A 25,680-nucleotide genomic window follows, 5' to 3' on the forward strand; every position below is an offset into this window, starting at 1 on the left:
AAAAAAAAAAAAAAAAGAAAAAAAAAATTAAGATTAAAAAGCAAAGCAGAAGTATTTCAAAAACTAAATATTTGGCTCCAGAAGAACCATGTATAGAGTTGAGGCCAAATGTGGTGTGTTTGTTGAAGAAATTAGTACCATTATAAAGAAGTCAAGTACTTTGTACAAGGACAAAAAGAAAGATGTCTTGCGGGCATCTCAGGTATCAGCATGACCTGTCCCATTGCTGGTTCTAGAGTGCAAAAGTGTAAACCTTTCATTTGAAAAGAGTCCCTGGGTTCCTTGCTCCAGAAGGTCCTCCTAGGTAACTGGTTACCTAAGATTCATTTCACAGTATTCAGAGGCCATGGCAGCCATGGTCCAAGGGGGCCAGGCTAATGTTTAAGCTGGTGATGGGCCTTGGTATTGTCCGGGTGATACTGGTTGTTCAGGAATGTAGGGTGCAAGAGCTGTGGGGTCACAGAGGCTTCTGCCCAGATTTCAGAGGAAGGCCTGGAAGGCAGACCTTATGCCCTCAAGAGGTGGGCGGATGAAGTGGTAGTAATGAAGTCAGAGGTACAGTCGAGGCCCCAGGAAGTCAGAGTTGCCTGGGATATGGAATGTCTGCCAAGAAAGGCTATAGGCAGTGAGTAGAATCCCCCAAGAGAGAAGCCACCTCAGCTACAACCAGCAAGACAGTGGGTGTGGGGCCGCCTAAGCCCTCTGGAACTCACTTTGCTGCCGCATGTCCTGGATGCCAGATGAGGACCTATAGGACTCAATGTTGCCCTGCTGGGTTTCAGTCTTGCTTTGGTCCTACTCTTTTCCATCCCCCTACTCCTCCCTTCTGAAATGAGAATGCTTACCTGGTGCCAGTGTACCTTGGGGTTATGTAACTTGTTTTTTATTTTTACAGGGGTTCACTTGCATTTGACTTGAGTCTCAGAGATTTTGACTTAGACTTTTTAGCTGTGCTGAGGCTGTTTAGACTTTGGGGAAGGGATTGTGTGTTTGATTTTATGCAGGCTAGTTATGCTAGGCAGAGAAGAATCTTGATTAAGCAGAGTTCAGGGAGATGTGTGTGGGTGTTGTGGGAGTTTAGTTAACAAGAGGTAAAATGAGACAGTTAAGCTTGAGTGTTACCTGGCTTGGGAGCTACTGAGGGCTTTAGTGAGGCACACTTCTGGTGTGTCTGGGTGGGTCATGGGGCTGTGACATTGGCTTCTATATGGACCCCTGGCCCCTTCTTTTCTGGATTGTTCCCCTGCTCTGCTTCCTGACCACCATGAGGCAAGCAGCACTCCTTTGTAAAGCATCTCTGTGAGTTCCTGCCTTGGCGCCAACTCATTTTGGTCTGAATCCACTGAAACCACAAGGAAATAAACCATTTCCTCCCTTACATTGTGGTGCCAGGTATTCGATCTCATTGATGGGAAAGCTGACCGATACTGGGTAGATTTAAGTGAATGGATTTGAGAATTTCTTCAGTGAGTAAGTGCTGCTGAGCCTGCTAGGTACCCACATGTAAAAAGTCCTCATCTTCACCACAGATAGAAGTAGTTCTTGCTGAGGTTTCGACCTGAGACATGAGATTATCATAAAAAGAGTGTTCTGAAAGGTAACGTGGCAGAGTATCTGTGATCATAAGGTGAACACATTTCTAAGGACATGACAGTCCCACATGTGTCACCAGCACATCCATGAAGGCAGGATCTGCCCCTAGATCCTAGATATCTGTGTGCCCAAGAAACAGTGAGCCTTGAGATATAAGTAGGAACGTCCTGCAGGCTTGGGAACTGATCTGAGGGTCTGGCGTTAGTGTGTTTCCAGCTGTTTCCTTGGACCAGAGCAGCCGTGGTTCCTACGCACCACAGCTCTAAGTCCACTTGGTTGGTAGAGGCTGCGGGACTGCCAGCCCCCGTGGTGAGGCCATTTCCAGCAGCTGCTCCTTGCGCTGGCCTTGTGTGGGGAGCGGCTGTCAGAGGAGGCAGTGAACCTCCTGCAGGGGTGGCTCCTTCTTGTCTGCCTGGCCTGGCCTGGGCAAGAGGCATAAGCCAGAGGCTGCTGCAGCCGGAGGAGTTGGGGTGCTTCTGGGCCTGTGAGGGCTCCCCACGGTGGAGCAGCTGGCTGGCACCATCAACAGGGGTGGGTAATGGGGGCCTGTTCATAAGGGGTCATGGACACGCTGGGCCAGAAGCCGAGCGTGACGCTGTCAGGCAGTCGGGAAAGGAGGAAAGGAGCCAAGGAGCCTTCCAGGAAAGGAAAGCATCTTATTCCTTAGGCGGGGATTACACATGTAAGAATTCATCGAGTGTCGAATGGAGGGTTTGTGCCCCTAAAGCAGTGAAAAGTTATTACTATAATTATATATTCACTAAATTTGTTTAATTAAAATATCTGGGGTCTCAGGTGATCTGCCCTGCGGTCTGCCTCTGGTAGGCCCTGGAATGTGTGGAGCAGGGCTGGGACCCCACGCCCTGGTGATTCCCTCGGGGTCTGTTTGGGGGCCAGGTGGACGCACAATTCATAGTAACATGAGATGAGAGGCAAGTGACACCGAGGTGCCATAGATGCCACTGGACATCACCACATAGCACATGTGAGCGCAGACTGGTGTCCTGGGAGGAAGGAAGCTGCAAGACTCCGCAAACAGTCCCTGAGAAGGACTCGCGGAAGCCGGAGTGGCGCCAGCTTGTGATGGGTCTGAGCCATGTGTTCCCAGAGTTGGAGCTTTCTGGGCAGCCCTGGCTTTGAGCCGATAGAATAAAGCCTGAGTCTGTTCCTTGTGTGTGTCAGCTCGGGGATGACCCATCTCCCAGCTGGAGGTTGAATTGGAGCCTTAATTTGACTGTTTTGACCTCCAAAAAGGCCGCTGCTGTGTGTTGTTCTGAAGTGGCCCTCGGAGGGCGGGCAGACAGGAAGAGAGCGGCGCTCAGAGGACTGAAGGGAAGTCAGGTTTATTCGCTGGTAGCAGGCCCAGCGGAAGTCCCCTTCCAGAGTCTGAGCCCCGTTTCTAAGTTTGTTCTCGTATTTATCTGTTCTCTAGTCAGGACGGGGAGCAAGCAGTTTTCCAGAAGCAGACCTTAGTAAAGGGCGGGGAGGTGGAGGTTGCTTATTTTGCTTTTCTTACTGTTTATCTTTAAGACATAGGGAGATAGGCAGGTTCAGGCAGCCGAGTCGCAGCTGTTCATCCTCCGGGCACAGTGACCTTCGAGGGTTTAGCAGGAGGGGCGGGCCTTAGCCCCTGAGCCTCGAGACCTCAGTCTCTGCTCTGTCCTTTGTTCCTTTCCATTTCAGTTCCACTTCCTGAGTGGTACTTGCTCCTCGGAAACATCTGTGCTGGCCGTTGTGAACTGTGGGTGCAGGCTCTGACGGGGTGCCACTGGTTGCCTTGCCTGTCATGCCTGCCACCCGGGCACCTTGCCACCGGCCTCCACGCTCTCTGTGCTGTCTGGCCCTCCCTGGGTCTGTCTGTGTTAGGTCAGGGTTAGGGTTGGGGGTGTTAGCCCAGGGTGCTGTGTCCAGCTCTGTATGAGCCTCCTGTTTTCCCACGAGGTCTTTTTGTCCTCAGCCTGTATGCAGGAGAGTGGCATGTTCACAAAGGCTTCGTGGCATCAGGATCAGGTGTCTCAGAAGAGGCCCCACCCATCCCATTTTGAGGAATGATGGCAGTGCTGCCTTGCTCTCTGCGTTTTTCCTGGGCTGATGTTTTCTCAGGGTATGTAAGCAGTTTATCGTGTCTTTCAAAGATTGGGCTGTTTACTCTCTCGGGAGCATCGAGGGCACTCTGGTTCAGTGGGCCCTGACCCTTTTCTTTATTGGTGCGTGGAGTATTTCCAGCCAGACCTCCTGAGAGTCCATTGTCAGCACAAGGCATCCTTTGCTTGTCCACTGATGTGAGCCCGCTCTCGTCGCTGCCTTGACTGGTATCAGGTACTTGTAGTTCACCAAAACCAAGATGCGGGTCATGAGCACATGGTGCAGTTGGTGCCACCAGGGAAACGCTGGCATTGCCATTCACTGTAGGAGCAGGCTGCCGATGACGGTGGGATAAAGATGGTAGGCAGACCACGAGCAAGTACTCCCACAGCAGTCTGATCAGGAGGTGCTTCTACATCTCTGATGATGTAACTTTTTTGTCTTAAATGGAAAGCTGGGATATATGCAGAGCTAGAGAGGAGAGTCCTATGAACTTTGAGTGTCCGTCACCAGCTGGGACACTCCTGGGGCGAATCTCGGACATTTCTGTATTTGTTCATGAGCACTCCAGCGCGAGCTGTTAGACCAAATGAGAATAGCCAGCACAGAGACAGAAAATCTAGAGGACTAGGAGAAGTTTATTTATGCGTGTGGACCCCACTCTCAAAGGAAGTGGAGCCCCGAATCACAAAGAAGCAGGGTCTTTACAGGGCTGAACAAGCATGTAACCCTGGGCTTGTCTGGATGAGTTAGGGTAGTGGCCCTCTTCAGGGTCTGTTTGTTTTAGATAAGGCTTTACTGCTGTTAGGGCGCTTTGCAGTCATTTGATCTAATCTGCAGGATGTGAGCAAGTGAGATTACAGAGGCAGAAAGCACGGTTAATAGCCTGGGGTGGGGGCTGCACAGCTAAAGTTTAGTTTTAGGCCAGTATAGAGGCACTTTGGTCTTTCATGTACCTGGGCATCAGGCATCCTTGGTCAGGCGTGCACCCCTGGGCACATCTAGATCAGCTGTCATTCCTCGGTGCTGTGAAGGCTCCCTGGCTCCCCGCCTTCCTTTCTGCATTGAACGCGGTCTGTCTGAAGTGCACCCACGTGGTCACCCAGGCCTTCGCACCCCGTCCGAGCAGGCAACGATGTGAGCAGCTGTCGCATGGCAGTGAGAGCTGGTCTTCTTGTAGGCTGCTTTTTCTGGATCAGGTTCAGATTATGCAACTGTAAGCGGTCTCTGTGCTGAGTCACTCTTCTCACAGATGTGCACTTCAAAGATGCACATGGACCCCTTCTGTCCTGTGGGGACCGGGTCGCGTTCGGGCACGGGCTGCTGAGGGCTGGGTGTCGAGTGCTCCCCTGGAGCACATGGCCTGTCCTCACTGCTTGCACTTTGCTGCACAGGTCTTGGTCCCGCCGGGCGCACTGGACTGCTGGGTGTTTCTGAGCTGTCTGGAGGTGCTGCAGAGGATAGAAGGCTGCTGTGACCGGGCGCAGATAGACTCCAACATCGCGCACACGGTGGGGCTGTGGAGCTATGCCACAGAAAAGGTACCTGCTGCCTTGAGGGAGCTCTCTCCTCCCCCCTCCCCCGTGACTGTGTGACAGGAGGCATGGCACCTGTGACCTTGCAGCACGTCTGGATGTTCCCGTAGAGGTTGTGGCTCCTGCTGCTTCTGGTTCACTTGTGGGTAGCACACACTGAACTGCTGTGCGAGGGGCTCCCCGCCAGGCCAGGCGGGTCAGCAGGCCCAGCCATGCTCGTGGGCATGTGCAACAGGGACTGCAGGGCCGGATTTGAATGTTTATATTTAAATTCATGAGTTCTCTGCTGACTCTTGTGGCAAAGTAACTGAAGTTTGGGTTTACCTCAACAGTTAAAGTCTTTGGGCTACCTGTGTGGACTCGTGTCAGAAAAAGGACCTGACTCCGAAGATCTGAACAGGACAGTTGACCTTTTGGCAGGTCTAGGAGCCGAGCGACCTGAAACAGGTACCGCTGTTGCTGAAGCATGGAAGGACTGGATTTCTGAAAAGTTTGGTCTCAGTGCTCAGAAAAAGTATTGTGTGATGGATTTAAAGCATTTTACAAATACAATAATTGGACAACGTAGACATAATAATGTAGTTTCTGTTGGTGTAGCTTTGTTTGAAATTTCTCCAGGATTGAGATGAGAGCCAGGTATGTTGGTGCACACCTGTAATATCAGAATCCTGGGAGGCTGAGGCAAGAGGATCACAGGCTTGAGCCTTGACTGAGTAACATAATAAGACTCTGTCTGAAGATATAAAAATTTTTTTAAAAAGTCTGGATATGTAGCTCAGTACAAAACCCCTGGGTTCAATCCCCGATACTGCCAAAAAAAACAAAAAAACAAAAACCCAGAAAGAAGGGTCAGGGATTTAGCTCAGCAGTTCCTCTGCCTGCCTCGCAAGCACAAGGTCCTGAGTTCAATCCCCTGTACCAAAAAAAAAAAACAGTTGAGGTTGTTTCCTGTAGTATTTGAAGGTGATAGCCCAGTGGCTGTGCTGCTGTGGGTGAATGAGGCCTCTTCTTTCTCTTAAAGTCAGCACAGCTCAGAGTCCGTACAAGAAACTCAAGGAAGCGCTGTCGTCGGTGGAAGCTTTTGAGAAGCACTACTTAGTAAGTGTTGCGAGCCTTCTCCATAGGCCTGGGAGCAGCTCTGCCTCCAGGAGGCTTTGCTCTTCTGCAGGGCCTTTGACTTGGCGTGCACTGGCACCCCTTCCAGGGCCTTGCTAGGTTCTTGGGTACCCTGGGGAGTTGTGGACAGAGACGGGCAAGTTGTTCATCACTTATTAGTGCCCCGTGCCACAGTTAAGCACGTGCATCTTTGAGTGCTTATAACTGTGTTCAAAGTGGGTTTGCCCCTTCAAGAGCTAGAAGAGAGGAACATGAGTTCTTTAACTTGGAAGGAGGGGACCTTGTGGATTTGCGTGGGGCTGTGGCACCATATGTTGAAAACGTCAGGTTAGGGAGTGTGGGGAGAGTTGTGGGGACTGAACGCAGCTGCCAGGCTGCGTCCCACAGAGAGTGCTCCAGAGTGTGCTGGAGTGGGGTCCCTGTCCCACAGTCAGTGGGGAAAATGTCCCAGCACCTGCGTGCGGAGGTGCTCTGAATAGTTTTGTATTCTATGCTGAGCGAGTTCAGGGGTTTCTCTTGCTAATGTGCTTCATGATATCCTCACAAATCTCTGGCTCCGTGGAGATTACTTACTGCAGAAAAACAACACAAAAACAGATGTCAAGAATGTTATGCTAATGACAGCTTTTGCTTCCTCTTTGTGTAAATTAAGAACTATCTAGTGTTAAAAATTCAAGTCCATAATTCTGCCTTTCCCCCGCTTTTTCACAGGATTTGTCTCATGCTACCATTGAAATGTATACGAGTATTGGGAGGATTCGGTCTGCCAAGTTTGTTGGAAAAGATCTGGCAGAATTTTACATGTAATTGATCTTGAACTTTTCATTGTATTTTAAACATTTCACACACACAGCAAGAGAAGATGTATGTACAGAGTTTATGTAAAGTGTACATAAATATGTGGTTTGAAAAAAATGTAGAGTCTGAACTAGTCATGATTTTAAAAAACTTTAGGAAACCCAAATTGAGAGTTTTCAGTTACCTTTAATAACTGATAGTGGGCTTTGAAGTTTTCGTATTTAATTAAGTTTAACTTATACTCCAAATACTGCGAGTCTGTCCTGAGGAAGGGTTGAGAGTGTTCTGAGGTCAAGTTCAGTTGAATGTGGGTGGGGTTTCTCCAGTGGCTGATGTGCTTCTCGGCAGGGTAGTAACCATCAAGGCAGGTGAGAAGCAGCCTGGTGTGCTGGATACTTGTGAGGCGTGGGTGGGGGTGAGGCTGGGGTGGGAGAGCGGTCTAGGGGTTGCTGTAGGGTATGTCCAAGTAATATGCAGACTTCACTGGAGTTTGCTACCAGAGAGAAGGACCTGAAGCTTAGCTTACTTTCAGCATTTGTTCTATAAAAGCAGCCTGTTGGAGAGAAGAGAGCTTGACTAGCAGTGTTTACTGTTTCAAAGAACTGAAAAGATGTAAACTACATGGGAAAAGATATTTGTTAACATTTTCTCAAAAAACAATGAGTGTTTGAAATGAGCTCTTAAAATCTATAATAAGGTAATTTAGGTAGATGAAACCTGAAAGAAGAAGATGTCTGGAGGGACGTGGGTTGCTGGGAAGAATTCCCAGATCACGTAGGGTATCCAGTTCTAAGTGGGTGTGACTGGAGGGCTGCAGAAGAACTCAAGCATCACGCTTCCCAGCCCTAATGAGCACTCCTCTTGGTTGTTGCTATTGCCAGGAGGAAAAGGTCTCCCCAGAAGGCAGAGAGCTACCTTCAGGGAGCTTTGAAAAACTACCTGGCTGAGGGCTGGGCCCTGCCTGTCACGCACACCCGGAAGCAACTCGCTGAGTGCCAGAAACACCTTGGGCAGGTAGAGAAGTATCCTTTACTGCCAGTATTCACCAAGTAGGAAAATGGATTTCTGTTTTTATAGCAGCATTGTTCACCGTTGAATATTTAATAATGCCTCATATTGAGGAGAAAATCCTACGTTATGTGTACCATGTGGGATGTGAAAATGCTTCATTAATATTTTGTTTTTTATTTTGGTTTGTTTGTTTGTTTTTGGTACTGGGGAGCGAACTCAGGACCTTGAGCTTACGAGGTAGGCAGTGGAACCACTGAGCTAAATCCCCAGCCCATATTTTATAAATCTAAGTTTGACTTTGTAGTAACTAAAAATGAAAAGCACTTTGGCCACCCTTTGAAGGCTGGGGTTGGGGGAGGATTAGGGAGCCCTTTTGTCGCAGCGTGCAAGGTTCTCCCTCCAGGGCCCTTAACTCTGTGCAGCTACCTGCAGACCAGCAGCCTTCTGGCCAGCGATCATCACCTGACTGAGGAAGAGCGGAAGTACTTTTGCCAGGAGCTACTCAGCTTTGCCGGGTGGCCTGTGGACAGCCCGGGTGAGTCTAGTGCTTCCACTTCATTGTGAGTGCTCGGGAGGCTGAGCCAGGGAGATTGCTGCAAGTTCAAGGCCAGCCTGGAAAACATAGTGAGTTCAAGGCCAGCCTGAACTACGGTGAGACCCTGTCTCAAAAAAAAAGAAAACCTAAAACCTTAATTGTGGACATTTTCACAAACTGCAGAAAAATAATAATACAAAGCTACCTGGAGACCAAAATTAACACTCTGATCACTTTTGTGTGTAGCAAGCGTGTATCTCTTTCTCTTCTACCTTTCTCTTTTTACTGAACTTCAAGGAAACGCTACCCCCCAAACAGCTAGCATACATCTTCTAGAAATAAGTTTGGATGGTCTCCTGGCTCCTAAGGAGTTCATGGGGTTTTTCTATCACTTTCCAAGAGGTCCATATTCAAATTTCCCTAATCATCTCAAAAAATGTTTCTAGAAAGTTTTTTTTAGTAGAGGCCAACAAGGGACTTTCATACTGCATTTGGTTGTTATATGTCAGTTCTCTCCTCATCCAGAACAGCTTGTCTTTTTTTTTAACAGCACTGACTTTTTAAACCTGTCAGCTTCACTGAGGTAGAGCCCACCTGTCATGACCCCCACTGAAGAGTGCATGCAGTGGCTCTTAGCATATTCCACTGTGTGTACCCACCGCCATCCATCACCCCAGAAAGAAGCCCCTGCTCCCCTCCCCAGCGCCACTGGCCGCCAGCTGCCTGTCCCTGGGACACCTGAGCTGCATGCTCAGGACCCACGCAGACTGTCGTCGTGGGTTCTCAGGGCTCGCCCACTGTGGGCGTGTGGCCGAATTTGCTCCCATCTGTCAGTATTTCCTGGAGGAGATCTGAAGAGAAGTGAGCTCAGGAAGGCTTAGGTTCAGGCCGAGCACTCTGACATACACACTTGATGATAATGCAGTGTGACAAAGTTAAATTATTGTATAGTGTAGCTCCTCGCGCTTGGTTTACTGAGAAGAGCACTTGCCTGTGTAGTGCGTGTCACTCTGCTGTGGCTGGCGGAACAAACACTGTGGCGGGGCTTTCCTCTGAGGCTCAGGTTCTAGAGAGGCCTCTTCCTGGTCACCGTGTCCCATGCCCAGGGAGAAGAGAGCACTCCCCCTGGTGGCTGTCCCTGTAAGGACAGCCCGTCTCTGTACACCATCTGGAGTGGGGTCAGGTCTTTGTGCATTTGCTAGAAACTCGGTCTGGTCGTGGCAGTGCTGACTGTGTGAAAGCAAATTTTCCAGAAGCTGTGGCTCCGGGTTTGTATGGACTTGACTTTGATGGGGCCCCTCGAAGAGGGCCGGCTGGACAGGTTCCTCGGGGCAGCGCAGAGGTCTGTTGGCTCCTTAATGTGCCTGAATGGACTGTTGGCACCGCAGCCACACCTGCCGCTTGCTTGTGTGGCAGATGGCAGAGCTACGGTTGTGCCAGCATTCAGTGGCGTCTCTGTGAGTCCCGTAATCCATCCCTGTTTACTGCTCCTCTCTGCGCTTATGGTGTCAGTTGTGGCCAGTCTTCTTTAGTTCGTGATCCGTTGTTTTCTTTTTCCTTTTCTGTAGTGCTGGGGCTGGACCCAGGGCTTTGTGCATGCTAAGCATGTACTCTACCACTGAGCTGTGCTCCAGCCCTCCTTTAGTTGATGAATGGCTAGGAAATGCTCACCAGTCCATTTTGCAGTCTGCTTTTCCCTCACCAAGCCAAGTGCTTCTGGAAAGGAGATCAGAAGGCCATAGTGTGGTGGCTTCTCCTCACCCACCCACAGTGACCACAGAGCTGGCTGCTTCTGGTCCTGGGTCAGAGCCTCACTGGCTGTTTACATGGACCAGTGGACACCCCGACCTACTTCTGGGTGCACAGTGGGGCTCCTGGCATCGTTTCAGGAGACACTTAAGTAGGCAGAAAAGTGTGGGGACCCCAGACAGTCTGCTGTTCACAGGGTTTATATTAAGCTCAAGGAGTTAGTTGATATGTGTTAAGTTTGCCATACCAGTTTCTGTTGTTTTCGTAATTTCCCTGAGTTGTCTGTGCATTCATCTATATTTTCCTGTTGACGAAGTCCCTCTTGGACTGTGATGGTGGCAGGAGGCAGGAAGCTTTCCAGCTCCCACCCCGCTCCCCAACATTGCCCTTGCTTGGACCAAGGGCAGGGTGAGGGTACCACCTTGCTGCAGGTGGTGGCCTGGGCAGCACACGCAGTCTGTGTTCCAGGTCACAAGGTGGTGCTGCCCATGCACTCCTTCGCACAGCTGCGGGACCTGCACTTCGACCCTCCCAACGCTGTGGTCCACGCGGGCGGCACCTTGTCCCTGGAGATGACTGTGTGCAGCCAGATGCCGGTTCCCGTGTGTGTAGACCAGATCGCCATCAACGTTCACTTCAGCATCGAGAAGAACAGCTACCGGAAGACTGCTGAGTGGCTGACCAAGCACAAGACGCCCAACGGGATCATCCACTTCCCTGCCGAGGTCTCCCCGCTCCCCCCGGCCCAGAGCAGCTTGCCCGCGCTGGAGCTGGCGGAGATGTTCGAGCGCAGCCCTTCTGACAATGCCCTGAACACCACGGGCATCATCTGCAGAAACGTCCACATGCTGCTGCGCAGGCAGGAGAGCGGCTCTTCCCTTGAGGGGCCCTCGGGGGTGGCCCTGGAGGACGGGGCCCACGTACTGAGGTGCAGCGGTGTGACGCTGGAGCCCGGGGCCAACAGGGTGGCGTTCAGGACTCAGGTCAGTCGGCTCTGGAGGGCAGCTCAGGTTGGTGGAGAAGGCTCAGCTGGGGCCTGATGTCTGGCTCACTGTAGTTTTGTCCATTGTTAATGAAAAAAGCTGAAAATTTTCAGTCTTTTGTATATATGGTGTTTTGGCCATTGATTGGTTTTGACTGAAGTTCTTTATGCAGATCAGATTCAGCTTGCTTTTTAGTTGACTGGATCCAGTAGCGGTTTGCCTTGTGAACCTGTCACCATCATCATTGGCTAACATGAGATTTTAAAGAAGATGGTGCAGTCACTGAGCTGTTTCCCTTTTTTTGGCTATATCAGTATTAAAACAATGGCCTCTGGCTGAGCACGGTGCCCAGTGCTCTGGGAAGCTAAGGCAGGAGGATTGCAAGTTTAAGCCCATCTTGGATAACTTAGTGAGACCCTACCTCCAAAAAATAAAATAAAAACAGGACGAGGGATGTATCTCAATGCAAAGGCCCTGGGTCTAATCCCCAGAAGCACAGTTGCCTCTGGCCACCTCTGCCCTGCTTTCCTCTGATGAAGTGGAACCTGTGTACTCACCTTTGGGCCCGCCTTGCCCAACTGAGCAGGCCGTGCATCTGCCGAGGTCCCCTGTGTGCCCACACAGCAGATGCCACCACGGCTCCTTTCCGCAAACACCCTCTTCGGAGCCTCAGGTTGGACGGAAGCGTCCGTGACTGAGATTCGGGGCTTCTGGCCCCACCATTCTCAGGAGCACACGTGGGCGCACAGGGTGGAGACTGGGAGGGAAAAGCAGATGGCCTGGCCCTGCTGAGGGATGCTCGAGCCACAGAGAAGTTGCCATCTTTCCTAGCGCCTGCCTCTGACCCTAGGCCAAGGAGCCGGGGACGTACACCCTCCGGCAGCTGTGCGCCACGGTGGGCCCTGTGTGGTTCGTGCTTCCGCACATCTATCCCATCGTGCAGTACGACGTCTATTCTCAGGAGCCGCAGCTGCACGTGGAGCCACTGGCTGGTGAGTGGCGCCCAGGGCCCCGCAGGGAGAGTGGTGGGGACACCGTCTTGGAGGCTCCCGGCTCGCAGGACGGAGCCACCTGGGGCTCCTGTCATTGCTGACTCTGGTGTGTCTTGAGAAGAAAGTCAGTGGGGGCTGCTGCAGGCGGGAGGCTTTGGTTTCCTGCTGGAGCTGCGTCAGAGGCTCCAGATCAGAGCTGGGTTCGTTCCCTGCTCTGGGCAGAGGCTCCTGCTCAAGTGTGCCGAGTAATACTGGACCTCCGGCATCACACTTGAGAGTTCAGAGCTGCATCCTTTTGCTCAGTTCCAAAATTCCAAGCTGGTGTTCGGTCTGTTGGAGACCTCTCAGCACTAGGGAGGGAGAGTCGCCACTGTTGAGGCTGGGAACAGCGCGCTTGCTTGGTGTTTGTTCCTGCTGATTCCCCCGTTCTCCTTGTCTCTCTATCACCTTGTGCTAGGGTAAGAGCTGCAGCCACAGCAGTTGCCTCTGGAGTGATCCGACCTGCAGGGGGCTCTGTGGTGGGGCTCCGCTCTGCTCCCGCAGTGCCGCTCCCCAGCCCTCTTGGTCCCTGTCTTCCCTGGCCTTGGCCCACCTAACTGGTCTCTGTTCCTTTCCTTTTCCTGTCTTGGGCCTGCTTCTACCTCCCCAGGCCAGGGTTCACAGAGGCTGCAGCGCCTGCTGCCCTCATGTCTAGCTGGGTGAGTGGTACCATCCCTGCTGCTGTGTTCCCGAGCCAGGCCGTGAATTTGTGCACGGTGCCACCCACATGAGCAGTTTGCAGCGGTGGAGACCGAGGCAGGTCCTGGAGTGCCCAGAAGAGCAGATCTCATTCAGGAGAAGACAGGGCCCTCTTGCTCTCAGCACAGGCCCTGACGGCGGCCTTGTTCCCTTTAGATAGCCTTTTGGCTGGCATTCCTCAGAAGGTCAGATTCACTGTCACCACTGGCCACTACACAGTGAAGAATGGGGACAGCCTGCAGCTCAGCAACGTGGAGGCCATGCTGGTCCTGTGTCAGGGAGAGAACAGTGCTGTGATCTACTCTAACTCCAGAGGTACTGTGCAGGCAGGGGTGGTGAAGGCGGGCTCAGGGTGTGGCCATATACTGGGAGCCCCCTTCCACCCACTTAGCCTGTCCCGACACTTCCTGTGTCCACATGTGAAGGCGGCATCTGAGCTCACAGGCAGACGAACCTGGCCCTGAGCTGGGCATTTGTTTTGGTGGGAGTAGACTGCCTGCATTGTGTCCATGGGTGGTGCCGATCCTGATGGGGACACCGGGGGCAGCCGGCCTGCACTCCACGGGCCCCTGCGAGACTGTGGTTGCCTGGTCCTGAGCTGTACTGGCGGAAGGGGAGCCCCTTGTCTTCCTCTGGGCCGGTGCCCTGAGGTCTCTACCGTAACAGTGGCTCCCAGCCCGCCAGCTTGCCCACTGTGCCATTTCTGGCTTTCCCTAGCCTGGCCTGCTCTGTGCCTGCCTCTACCCGGTCCTCTGTGGGTACGGGACAGCAGGAGCCTGCTCTTGAGAAGGGAAGGGATATGTGTGATTCATGCTTTCTGTCCTGCAGAAGAGTCCTCCAGTGCAGTGCTCCAGGTCCAGTCCTCTGACAAAGTCACGAGCATCGGGCTGCCTGCCACGCCTGCTTACCATGTGATCGAGTTTGAGCTGGAGGTTCTGTCCCTGCCATTGGCTCCAGCATCTAGCAGGGAGAGTGACACGCCAGGGACACCGGAGCCGCCCAGGAAGCAGAAGGACAGACAGAGGGCGGGCCCCTGCATGGTCACCACCGACCACAAGGTAGTGAGGGCAGCACGCTGAGGAGTGTGGTGAGAGGCACTGCTGAGGGGCCGCTCCAGAAGGATAGTGTCCTGTCCCCCAGCTTGGGTGACAGTGCTCCTTGGAAGTTCTGGGCCAGAGCTGGGGGAGCCTAGCTGGTGCTTCGTGGGGTGAGGGTGTCGCCCAAGAAGCCCTGCGGCAGGCTGTGTGTGGCCGGTGTCCAGTGCTCTGTGGCAAGACCCTGGCCTTTGTATGTGGCCGACATCTTCGCTCACCCTGGGGAGAGCAGTAGGTGCGGGCCCAGGTCCAGGCTCTCCAAAGAGGCAGGGCATGTCGGACGGGCCGGCGCCCGTGGGTGAGGGCTGTGTCCAGGCCCAGAGGAGTGGGAGGACATCCCCGCCCACTCTCACGCAGTGCCTCGGGAGCCGTTGGTGACACCTAGCGTGGCAGGAGGCACCTGCGTCCCACACAGGTATTCTGTATCGGCGTGGTCATTTGTTCCGCAGAGGGAGGGAAGCCAAGTGCAGTGCCCTCTGTGCCCTTCAGGGAATCACCACCTTGTCCACACATGCCCCCACGTGGCCTGTTCTCCACCAGGAGCTCGGCGTCAAGGCGGGAGTGCTTAGATGGCCTCTGCCCTCTGGGGTGTGGAGGTGGCCTGTCCTGTGCCTTTGCGCCTGTTCCATTTGGACTCCGCGTGCTGTGGTGCCATCGAGGCCAGTCTGGTGGCACATGGCCACCTGCCCGTTCTGTCCTGATTTTGTCTGTGTACGTAGCTTCGCACTTCTCGTTTGTGCACGATTAGAAGAATTCTACTTTGTGAACAGTGGACAGGCAGCCATAATGAAATGTCTAGACCTCAGCAGCCACTGCAGAGTTCATAGGCTGAGCGTGTGTCCCCTCTCTGTCCCCACAGTTGTCCATCGATTGCCCATGGTCAATCTACTCCACAGTCATTGCGCTGACGTTCAGTATGCCCTTCAGGACCACGCACTCCCTGCTGTCTGCCGGAACCAGGTATCAGGCGCCGCTTTCCCTGCTGTGCTGCTGGCCTTTGTGGTAATTAGGATGCTTTCTTACATAACCGCAGTGGCTTGGCCTGGTAATTCATAGTGGTTCCCTGGTGTCTTGAAGCACCAGTTCATGCTCGGTTTTCCTGTCCCACCAGCGACACTGGACAGTTGATCTGGGGTCCGTCCAGGTCCCTGTGTGGTCGCTCGCCTGTATTTGCCCCTTCTGTGCATATTAGGCCGTTGCCATGTTGGCAGGCTGCTCGCTGTCTGACGTCTCCACGGCCTCCTGGAATCCGTTGCTGCCTTGCCTCCCCTGCTCGGGTCTCACCGTCAGCACAGTTGCCTCTGGAGAAGGGTCTGCCCATCGCTGCCATTTGGGACCTACCGAGTCTTTGCTGTGGGGGCTGTCCTTGACTGGAGGGGCTGAGTAGCACTGCTGGGTGCCCCCTGATGCCAGGCCACAGCCTGCCCTCCAGACCCTGCGGTCCCCAGCCGAGAGCCCTGCTGTGGAGGCTTGGTTGGCCCGCTTGGTCGTTGACAGCCGTGTGTGGAAGTGACTCAGCCCAGCACGCAGCGGAACGCTACCCTGAGTGATGCCACCAACACCGACCGCTGTCAGGACCCAGCCTGCCTTGCTTCCTCAGTGATCCCTGGGAAAGCAGGAAGCAGAAATGTTCAGACCACATGCTGAGTAGAGCATTACACCAGCGATGGCTCTTTCCTTCAAATCATGGCAGGGGAGCTGTAGTTAGTAGTGGCTAAAAACCTCTAAGAAAATATTTTTCCTTAAAGACTCATTTTCACAGCTCTGTGGTATCAGAGCTGACTTGGTTTCTTGGTAACCAATCCTGACCTGCGCTGAGGACGAGTGCCCTTGTCCTTCTGCAAAAGACACTGTGGCCTGCTGCCTGATGAGGGAGGTCCACACGTTGTGCCCCAATGGCATTGCTTCAGAAGTGGGACGCCCTCTTATCCCCTTTCCCGTGGGAGCAGCTTCTTTTAAAAAGATGTGGGTCTCTTGGGCACTTTTATATTTGAAATCAAAAGCAGAATTATTTTACTGTGTTTCTTTTGTGGTCCCCTCGTCAGTGAAGGACTCCCTAACAAAGTTGAGGTAGTTTAATGAGGTTCTCACATTCAAAATCAGGTTTTGCATCTCTCCTTTAGGAAATACGTGCAGGTTTGTGTCCAGAACTTGTCAGAGCTTGACTTCCAGCTGGCAGAGAGTCACCTTGTAGATACTGGAGGTGCCGCCGACCTGCACCTGACTCCGCTGAATGCACCGTCCCTGCAGGTAAGCACCTCTAGGGCCCAGTGCAGCAGGACCCCAGCCACAGAGTTTGCTGACCCGCAAGAGCTTGTATGCATCAGGCAGGCCTGAGCCAGTGTGGTGCTTGCTGTGATGCGCGCATGGTATGTCACTGATGTACTAAGTGGGCTGTGCTTGGCTGAGGGGTGCAGCAGATATGTTAGGAGACTGATCTGTTGCTTTTAGAAGAACTTAGTCTCACACATGGCGTACTCTGCACTGTTTTATCCAAACTCGGGCTCATGCGGGACTTTCCTGTGAACCCCAGATATGGATACTGGTCCCCCTGTCTGTTACAGGAAAGCGTCCTGGGTGTGGGGCAGCTCTGTGGTCGCTGCCCACCCTTGGTGGTGGGGGCAGCCTCCACACAGAGGCTCGCCAGAGCATATCTGGTTCCCGCCCTGGCCTTTCCTGCCCCTTTTCTGTGTGTGCTTTTGCAAGTAAATGCCAAATATTCACAGGGTATGAGGCTTCTTAGTGGATGTCTGTTCTCAGCATTTTCAGAAGGCTTTCCTGCTAGTACTCGACTGTTTTCACATCTTACCTGAGCCTGTCCCAATCCTCTGCATGAGGACTCTGCATTAGTCACATTCAGGTTACGCGTCTGACTGTGCTAGTTCTAAGTCACTTTCGTGTTAAGTAGAAGACGATGGGCATGAATGTGACGATATCAGTTACAGCCCCTTCTGGTAATGTGTATGGGACATACTGGGGACTGAGGAATATTCCCGAAGCCTCTCTTCATAGTCACACTGCCATGAGGCTGTGCATTCTGGGACACTGGCACTGTTTTCAGGTGGTGTGCCATCTGTGCGGGGCCAGGTGGGGCGATGGCACTGGGCAGTGGCCGGTGCTGCAGGACTGCAGGGCACACACAGCGTGGCACACGCTTTCACTTGGAGGGAAGAGGGCTGCCTGCTCCCATCTGGCCCTGGAGAGTGTCGCAGTGACAGCAGCTCTCTTTGCAGCACATCCACAGCAAGCAGTCAGTGTTTTTCGTGTGGGAGTTGAAGTGGACACAGGAGCCTCCCCCTGCCCTGCGCTGCCAGTTCTCCATGGGCTTCTCCCCGGCCTCTGCAGAGCAGCTGTCCATCTCCCTGAAGCCCTACACGTACGAATTCCAAGTGGAGAACTTCTTTGTACGTAGTGGGTCACCTGGGGTGCGATGTGTGGTTGTGAGGGGAAAGGAAAGGTGGCACCGTGGTCTTTGTATTCTAGCGTCTCACATGGACAGTCGTGGGAGTCTGGTAGCTGGGTCCTTCTTGGTGACAGCTGAGGGGCCTGTGCTCATTCTCACCCTGACGGAATTCTTCCTGGAAGCCACTTGGCACAGTTTCATCTCAGTGCTAGCTCCCACGCAGGCAGGGCCTTTGTCTTCTAAATGCAGCACCGGCAGTGGTGGGGAGTGGCCGTCGTGCGGCGTGGGAGAGCCGGGGTGAGTGCAGTCTTGGCAGGCACTGAGCAGGGGGTAGCCCTAGCTCATAGCATAATCAGTGTGACAGTGTGTCCTTGCTGGTGAGGGGCAGCAGTGAGCAGGGAGTCTGGAGGTGCTGAGGGCTCTGTGCGTGGTGACCTGGTTGGTTGGCCCGTGTCGCTGTCACTGTCCTGGCAGTTTTTCCCTCATCAGACCAAAACAGAAAGGATTTCTGTAGCTCTGTGTAAGCTGAGGTGCCCTGTGCTCACTGCACTGGTCTCTGCTGTCTGCGACAGCAGCCTGGCAGCTGCCGAGCGCTGTCCCCTGGGTTTTGCAACCCGCCCATGTGGGCAGCGACGGTGACATCGCGTCATGGCTCATGGCCCGGTGTGTGTCCTCTTCGGGAAGACACCTGTTCATGACCGTCACTCGTTTTTAAATGGGGCAGTTTGGTTTTCTATAAGTGGACTCTTAAGCTCTTTATGCATCCTTGGCCTCAGTTCCTCATGATACTGCCTAAGTAATGGGAAATGTTTTCTGCCGTTCTGTTTCTTTATGGTGTCCTTTGAAGTGCAGAAATTTCTAGTTTTTGGTAAAATCTCGTTACTTCCTCTTGTATTGCTTGGACTTTTGTTTTTAGATCTGAGCAATCATTGTCTCCTCCCAGGGTTTCCTCCTCTGTTCTCTTGTAAGAGTTGTACAGTCTTAGAGTTTGCATCTGAGCTCTGACGACCATGAGTTAGCGTCTGTGGAGGTTGATGGCATCTGTGGCCCCTCTGTCTGTCAGGTGGCTCATCAGGTGTCCTTATACTGTGTGCCAGACAGGCCACCGCGCAGTATGGTGGCCGTAGCTATGAGGGCTTGTTTCGGCAGATCATTTCTAGTCACCGACCGGAACCCCCACAGGAGCCAGCTCCTCCTCCAGCTGCTCCAGTCCTGAGCAGTAGCCTTTGTGCTAGGGTCAGACTTCAGAGCAGGCGGCCACCATCACCACTCACTTCAGGGTCTCCTCTGAGCCCCAAGACAAATGTGACCTTGGCTGCTCTTGCAGACAGTCCAGGTCCCAAGCACTCCGCTGCGGCTCCCCACGGCGGGCTGTAGGAGAGCTGCTGAGAGGCTGACCTTGGAGAGTCAGCTGCGGACTGCCCAGAGGGTACAGAGGAATTTGTTGGTGTTCTCAGGTGTTGATAGTGGCCTGGTGCTTTGGTGAGAAAATGCCCATACGTTGTGGTAGTGAGTCGCGGACACGGGTGAAGGGGCAGGCTATCTGGAATTTGCTGTAGAATACCCGGGGCAGATGCAGAAACGCAGCTGCATAGAGGGAGCAAAAGAAGCACAAGGTCAATACGCCACGGCTGTCTGTGTCGCTGAATGCTGTAAGAGGCTGCGTGTCACCGGCACAGTCGTGGTCTCGTGCTATAGCAGGTCCCTGGTTTAAAAGAAGGTCGGAAGGCCCTGGGGCATGAGGGCAGTGTGAGGTCACGGCAGCCTCCGGGCTCCTGTGTGTGAGCTCGTGTGCCCCTCCCCAGACCCTGTACACCGTGAAGGCGGAGGTGCTGCCGCCCGCAGGTGTGGAACACTGCAGGACCGGCTCGCTCTGCTCTTTGGAGGTGTCCATCACACGGCTCGCTGACCTGCTGGAGGTGGACAGGGACGAGGCGCTGACGGAGTCCGACGAGTACTTCTGCACAAAGCTCATGTACGAAGGTGGGTGTGTGTGATCCTTCCGAGTGCAGTGCCAGGAGACCTTCCGGAGCACTCAGTGCTTGTCCGGCAGGCTCACCACAGAGTGACCTCCATGTCCACAGAGCCGCCTGGCATGCTCATCCAGGAGCGTCTGGGCCTCCTCGGCCCGAGCCAGGACCCGGCCATTGCTCCTGAGGCAGGCTGGGCTCCACTGCCCCACTGTCGCCCATCCTCCCGTCTGGGGCTCTCTCTCCTTGGTCTTCCCTGGCCTCTTCCTCCTGGCTGCTCCAGTCCACTGTTCTTACACAGTTCACAATCCACATGCTTATTACTGACAACCACAGCAATAGACTCATCGTATGACAGCGTTAGTGAAAACGACTCCCCAAAACAAAACAGTGGGTGTTTTGCATCCTTCGCATCTTTCTTAAGTCAGCCAGCAGAAGGGAAATGAACGTCATCCCGGCCGCACCTGCTCTGCATCTAGAGGGTGTGTTTCCTCGGCTGAAGTGCACGACGGCGCTCCGGCCTTGAGCAGGTGGTGGCTGGCAAAGGGGAGACATTTTCACAGCCTTTCCCATAGCTGTGGGGACTCCGGGACCGTGCTGTGGGGCCTGACAGGCTGGTTACTGTGCACGGTCCTCATCCCTGGACAGACTGGACACGTGCTTCATTGCATCCTTTGGCCCATCCCACGCTCCCAGTGGATCTTTGCCAAGCATGGCTGTGTAAGACTGTGCACTTGGTTATTTGGAAAATGTAATTCCCGAGTTAGGTGGCTCTTCCTGATGCTGACGTGTCGTTTCAGGGTCCCAAAGTCACATTGCTGGAGCCCATCATGGGGTCTGTGGGTGCTGGGGTCCATCAGGCTGGTGATACAAATGCAAGTTTTCCAAAATTCAAGTTTTTGTTTAAAGTCCGAGTGGATCCTTGGCAACAAATACTTCCTGGTTATTTTCTTTGAGGTGACAGCCTCACACCATTCATTTATAAGAAAATATATGTCAGCTGAGACTGATGATCCACAGTGTTAGTCATTGCTCCAGGCAGAGTCCAGCCCATAGCAGCATGCATCTGCGCCCTGAGACGCTGTCCTGCTGCAATGGGCAGCAGTGCTGTGGGGACGCCAGACCTGTGCCCGGGGCCTCTACGAGGAAACACGTGAGGTCTTAGAAGGGGCACAGCGAGGAGGGAGGGTGCCATTCGAGGGACCCTGTCACCAAGAGGGATATCAGAGGTGGTAAGGGCTCAGGAGGTGACAGAGCTCCAACTGGGCACTGGCACTGCTGGATCCCCGAGTCCACACAGGTGACAGAGCCCTGCGCCAGGCCAGGACAACCGCAGAGGCCAGGCTCCGGGTGGTGGTCGGTCACCCTGCTGTGCCAGGGGCTGGGCTGGGCACATGGTCCCTTCCCCTGCACCTGCATCTTCTTGGGCGTACAAACACGTCCCAGGGCAGTGAGGTGTTCACTGCCCTGAACTGGACAGCGTTGGCTGCTGTGACTGCTTTGTGAGGGACGCTCCTGGGTCTCTAGCAGTCTCTGCTCTGACAGCGTGCAGGGGTCACCGTGAGCCTGGCTCTCTGTGTTGCTCAGTGTGGTCCAGGGTAGACGCGCCCAGAGTGCTGTATCCCCCTCAGTGAAGCATGTGTACGTCGCACTGGACACACACGCTCCCAGCTGGGCTCCCGGCAGGTGCCGCATCTGGTGCATGCTGAATGGCCGCTGCTCCTCCTTTCAGTGGTCGACAACACCAGCAACTGGGCAGTGTGTGGGAAGAGCTGTGGTGTTATCTCCATGCCTGTGGCCGCCCAGGCCACTCACCGAGTGCACATGGAGGTGATGCCTCTCTTCGCGGGCTACCTCCCTCTTCCTGACGTCCGGCTGTTTAAGTACCTCCCTCACCACTCTGCACACTCCTCCCAGCTGGATGCCGGTAAGGACCCAGAGGAACCGGGCCACGCTTCCTGACCGACCTGTGTGGGCTGGGGGCGTCCTGGGCTGGGGCGTGCTCACCAGGCCCGACTTGCTGCTGTCCCGGAATGTGGCCGGGCGCCGTCCTCTCATGGTGCCTAGCTCCCCGCACAGGCACACACACAGCTAGGTGTGCTGGGATTCCGAAACGCAAATCACCACATCCACAGAATGCGGGCAGCGCAGGGCACTGTTGTGGGGCTGAGGGACCAAGACGTGAGACTATGGGTCAGCAGCCCAGGAGGTCAGAGTTCAGGTCCCAAGGGCGATTGACCACACAGATGTTGCTCTAGCTCCGTCCTGAGTACACCACTCCTAAGGCAGACCCACAGGAGAGCCGCGTGCTGTGTGGTGCAGACAGGAGACTTACTCACCTGCCGGGGACTGACCCGACACCTAGCCTGTCGTCGCTGCCGTGGCGTGCACTCTGAGGGCCGCGTCTCCATGTGAGATGCCCTTACGGGCAGGGCCTGGGGGGACGTGCTTGCAGAAGTCCACTGGGGGTAACAGGAGTGATGTGCGTGTTCTGCAGACAGCTGGATTGAGAATGACAGCCTGTCGGTGGACAAGCACCCAGACGACCAGCTGGACTGCAGCAGTGTGCGGAGTAGAGGCAGCGCGCACTCAGCCGCCAGTGGCGAGCACAAGGGCCTGCCCATGCCCCGGCTGCAGGCGCTCCCCACCGGCCAGGTCTTCAACTCCAGCACGGGCACGCAGATCCTGGTCATCCCCGGCCAAGACGACCACGTCCTGGAAATCAGCGTGACATGACAGGAGCGCTGTGGTCCTCTGGCACCACAGACTGCTATGATTGCACTTTAGGGACAGTGACTGGATCGTTCTCGTCATGACACACTAGCTCTAACCAGACTCGGCATCCCTGCTTGGCCTCACAGGTACCAGGGAGCGGCGCGGTGCAGCCGGTCGGCGGAGATAGTGTATCCCTCATGTTGTCTGTGGCACAGGACCCTCGTTCTTCTCTCACCCCATCCCTGTGCTGGTGTCTGACCGCTCTGCTCCGTATCCCGCTCCTCCACCCTCACACTGCTGCAGGACTGTCTCCAGTCTCCACGCAGCCCCGTCTGCCGGCTCTGCAAGGAAGCCTTATCTTTCTGGCCGCGCTTGGCAGGCCCCGCTGGCTTCCTGTGATGCCTGTGTGCTGCCCAACCCTGGACCGCCTGGGAGAAGCTGGGCGTCTTCTGATCACCAAGCTTCCCTTAGTAACGCGTAGCGCCTTTCAGGGCCAGCAGGAGGGGTGCAGTGGGTCTGGAGGGAGTGTGACCCCTTCTGTGCCTCGGGAGGACAGTCAGCTGACCAGGGAGCTGCAGGCTGGAGCTGTGCTCAAGGTACTTGAGAGGGCCTAGGCTGGGCGGGAGAGGCAGCGCAGCACTGGAAGGGTGTGGGTGTAAATGTTTCTGGTCCCGTGTTCCCCAGTGTTGACCGGATATCATATGCAATTGGAGTTAAACATATATTTATTTTAATTGTCATTATGTAGGCGGGGTTGATATGTTGTTTGCTTTTCTCTCATCTTTAACGTCTGTTCGTGTAATTGTAGCCGTGTAATCCGCATCTTTCTTTTGCACCTGAGGTCTTAGCTGAAACTCCCGTGAGGTAAGGAGTAAGGGATCCTCGTGTGTCCTAGGCCGGCCGTGGGGACTGGGCCACTCGGTGGCAGTCAGATCACACCAACAGGCTCATTCACTTTCGGTTGTAAAATTTAATTGTACATATGGTTGATTTATTATTTTTAAAAGTACAGACTAACTGATGTAATGTTTAAGTTGCACCAAAAATCAAGGACAAAATAAATGTGTTTTTATTGGTGTAAAAGTCACAGTTTGTAAATAAGTGTTGTATGTATTGGCCCTTTTCTGGCTCTGCAAAGCAATGTATTTTTGTACATGGGAATTGAGTGCTCTGGGTTCACTGACACAGTGTGCTTGGAGCTCAGCTTGACCAGGTGAACATGAGCAGATGCAGTGGGGGACAGCCCAGCCCAGGTGTAGGAGCCAGAAGCACGGCTGCAATGACCGAGTCCTTGTCAGTACTGTCGGCCTTCGCCTCATCCCATAAATAAAGGTGGTGTGATCTTCCCTGTGGCGCTTTTATTTCTAGAAATTGGGAAACTGCGTAAGGAAGAGAATTCTCCATGGGTTTAAACTTTTGGAAGTTTATCTTCCTTATGTGGTAAGCTAATAAATGTGGCCCACCTGCTTAGGCAAATTAGAACTTGAGACCAGTAAGAGTTTAGGGTCCCAGAAATAAGGTCTCCGCTGTCAGGGCGGTGCACGCCCGGCAGTGCTGTGAAGCAGGCGGTCTCTGCAGTTGTGGCCGGTAGAAGTGTACCATCGCTGTCAGCGTGGAGCCAGCGCAGGGCGGCCTGATGGCAGTGCAGGACGGGGGTTTAGTCACCACTCTGGTTTTCTAGTATCTGAGCTCTCTGAAGATACGATTTTCTAATGGTATAGATTTGGAATAAAACAAGGGGGAAATCCAAAATGTATATGGTCGCTTCTTATCTGGAAACTCAGTGAAATCAGAACTGTCCCAGATTCCTTTCCCCAATTAGCGCTCTTTGGTAAACTAAGATAAATGCTTCTGCCCTTTCCCCTTAAGATAAAAGAATGTCACTAAAAAGTTAGAAGTCCTCGCGTTAACAGTCACAGCATAACAGGGAAGAGGCTGTCCCTGGGCGTTTGCTGTGAGGCTTTGTAACTGAGAGGGGCTGGTTTCGATGACTCTGGTGTGGTGAGTGTTGAAAAGTTGAGAAGCCAGGGATGCAATGTGTATGTTGAAAACAGAATATGCAGCTCTGCTACAGGGAACCTGTAGAATGTGTAAAATATAAGCAATGGAAAAGAGGATCGGTTATAATTTTTGTGAACTTCATGGGGCTTCCTGTGATTAAAGGATAATTCCTCTGGTTCTAAGGTGGGGAGTGTTTGGTCTGAGAACAACTTCCATTTACCCAGCCTGAAGCAGTCAGATTCGAGTATTAGTCCTAGGTGAGTGGGCGTCTCGTAGAGTAGGCCACATATGCATGAGGCTCCATTCACTTTTTCTTTAGGGTGTAAAATAAGGTTAAATTTTGTGCTCGCAAGGCAGGTGGCAGAACCACTGAGCTTAAATCCCTGGCCCAAGGTTAAATTTTAAAAGGAAATTAAGGTCAGGGAGTTAGATTGGTGGTTCTGCTGCCTGCTTCACAAGTGCAAGGTCCTGAGTTCAATCCGTGTTACAAAAAAAAAAACAATACACACACACACACACACACACACACAATAAAAGGAAATTAAACATACCAGATTTGTATCTAAGATGAAAAGTGGTGTCCCTTTTAATAAAAGAACTAACCAGTTACCAGGCTGGTCTGTTGTACTTTCAACTGTGAACTTTAAATCTTACATGATTTTACATTTTACTTTTCTTGAACATGTCCCTTTCTCTGAGTGTCCTCGTCCGAATCCGGGCTGTAAGAGCCTCCAGCGTCATTACGATTTACTATGGGGGCTTCTGTGACTGGGAAGGTGACCAGTGGGCTCAAGGTGTTACTTCCATTTTCATGGTTTACTATGGAAAGTCATTTCTCACACTATTCTGTAATATAATGTTAGACTAAAACCGCTGTGTGGAGGTTGTTTAAAATGTAAACATAATTCTGAAAATACACATTTTAAGAAGAAACTCCTTCTGAACCTGATTCTTTCACAATGACAGTGTGAGTTAAAGGTTTGTTCGCGTTTCCCCCTTTAACCTTGTTCTTGAGTCTCTGGCGTGGACTGCTGACTGAGATAAGTGGGGATTTTTCATCATTTCCTACTCCGTGAGTGACCCGCAGGAACTACACCTGTGACCCCTGGGCCTTCGTTCCTACGGACTTTCTGGCGCGTGGGAAGCCCTGATCTTGCCCTAGTTCGGGAGCCTTGTGCTTCTTGGGCCCTTGGCCATCAAGAGCTGTGCAGGCGGCGGGCACTGGCCCAAGGGCCGCTGCCTCGCCTCTGCTTCTCCCTGTGCAAGGGCCCTGGACACAGAGCCCCGCCTAAGTGGGCGGGGTGGGCGCGATGAGGCTCCGCCCCGAGGCGTGGCATGCCGTGTACGGGGGCGGAGCAGCTT

The 25,680-nt window shown here is 53.3% G+C and overlaps 1 protein-coding gene across 2 annotated transcripts in view; it reads left to right on the top strand.

Moving 5' to 3' along the window:
- The window catches only part of Trappc10 (trafficking protein particle complex 10), a 48,797-nt gene extending 24,073 nt beyond the window's left edge, over nucleotides 1–24,724 (top strand). For both annotated transcript variants that reach the window (XM_010636456.1, XM_010636454.2), the window contains 16 exons: nucleotides 5,073–5,219; nucleotides 5,546–5,660; nucleotides 6,235–6,311; nucleotides 7,041–7,132; nucleotides 8,009–8,149; nucleotides 8,561–8,673; nucleotides 10,891–11,405; nucleotides 12,256–12,397; nucleotides 13,292–13,450; nucleotides 13,964–14,193; nucleotides 15,089–15,189; nucleotides 16,353–16,479; nucleotides 17,463–17,633; nucleotides 19,438–19,615; nucleotides 21,335–21,529; nucleotides 22,100–24,724. In XM_010636456.1, coding sequence (XP_010634758.1) covers nucleotides 5,073–5,219; nucleotides 5,546–5,660; nucleotides 6,235–6,311; nucleotides 7,041–7,132; nucleotides 8,009–8,149; nucleotides 8,561–8,673; nucleotides 10,891–11,405; nucleotides 12,256–12,397; nucleotides 13,292–13,450; nucleotides 13,964–14,193; nucleotides 15,089–15,189; nucleotides 16,353–16,479; nucleotides 17,463–17,633; nucleotides 19,438–19,615; nucleotides 21,335–21,529; nucleotides 22,100–22,338 — 2,742 coding nt within the window. In that variant the 3' untranslated portion in view covers nucleotides 22,339–24,724. The remainder of the gene's footprint in view (nucleotides 1–5,072; nucleotides 5,220–5,545; nucleotides 5,661–6,234; nucleotides 6,312–7,040; nucleotides 7,133–8,008; nucleotides 8,150–8,560; nucleotides 8,674–10,890; nucleotides 11,406–12,255; nucleotides 12,398–13,291; nucleotides 13,451–13,963; nucleotides 14,194–15,088; nucleotides 15,190–16,352; nucleotides 16,480–17,462; nucleotides 17,634–19,437; nucleotides 19,616–21,334; nucleotides 21,530–22,099) is intronic.
- Nucleotides 24,725–25,680: the final 956 nt, after the last annotated feature.

This window comes from Fukomys damarensis, unplaced genomic scaffold (genome assembly GCF_012274545.1).
Source record: "Fukomys damarensis isolate Sample0158 unplaced genomic scaffold, DMR_v1.0_HiC HiC_scaffold_24, whole genome shotgun sequence".
NCBI lineage: Eukaryota > Metazoa > Chordata > Mammalia > Rodentia > Bathyergidae > Fukomys > Fukomys damarensis.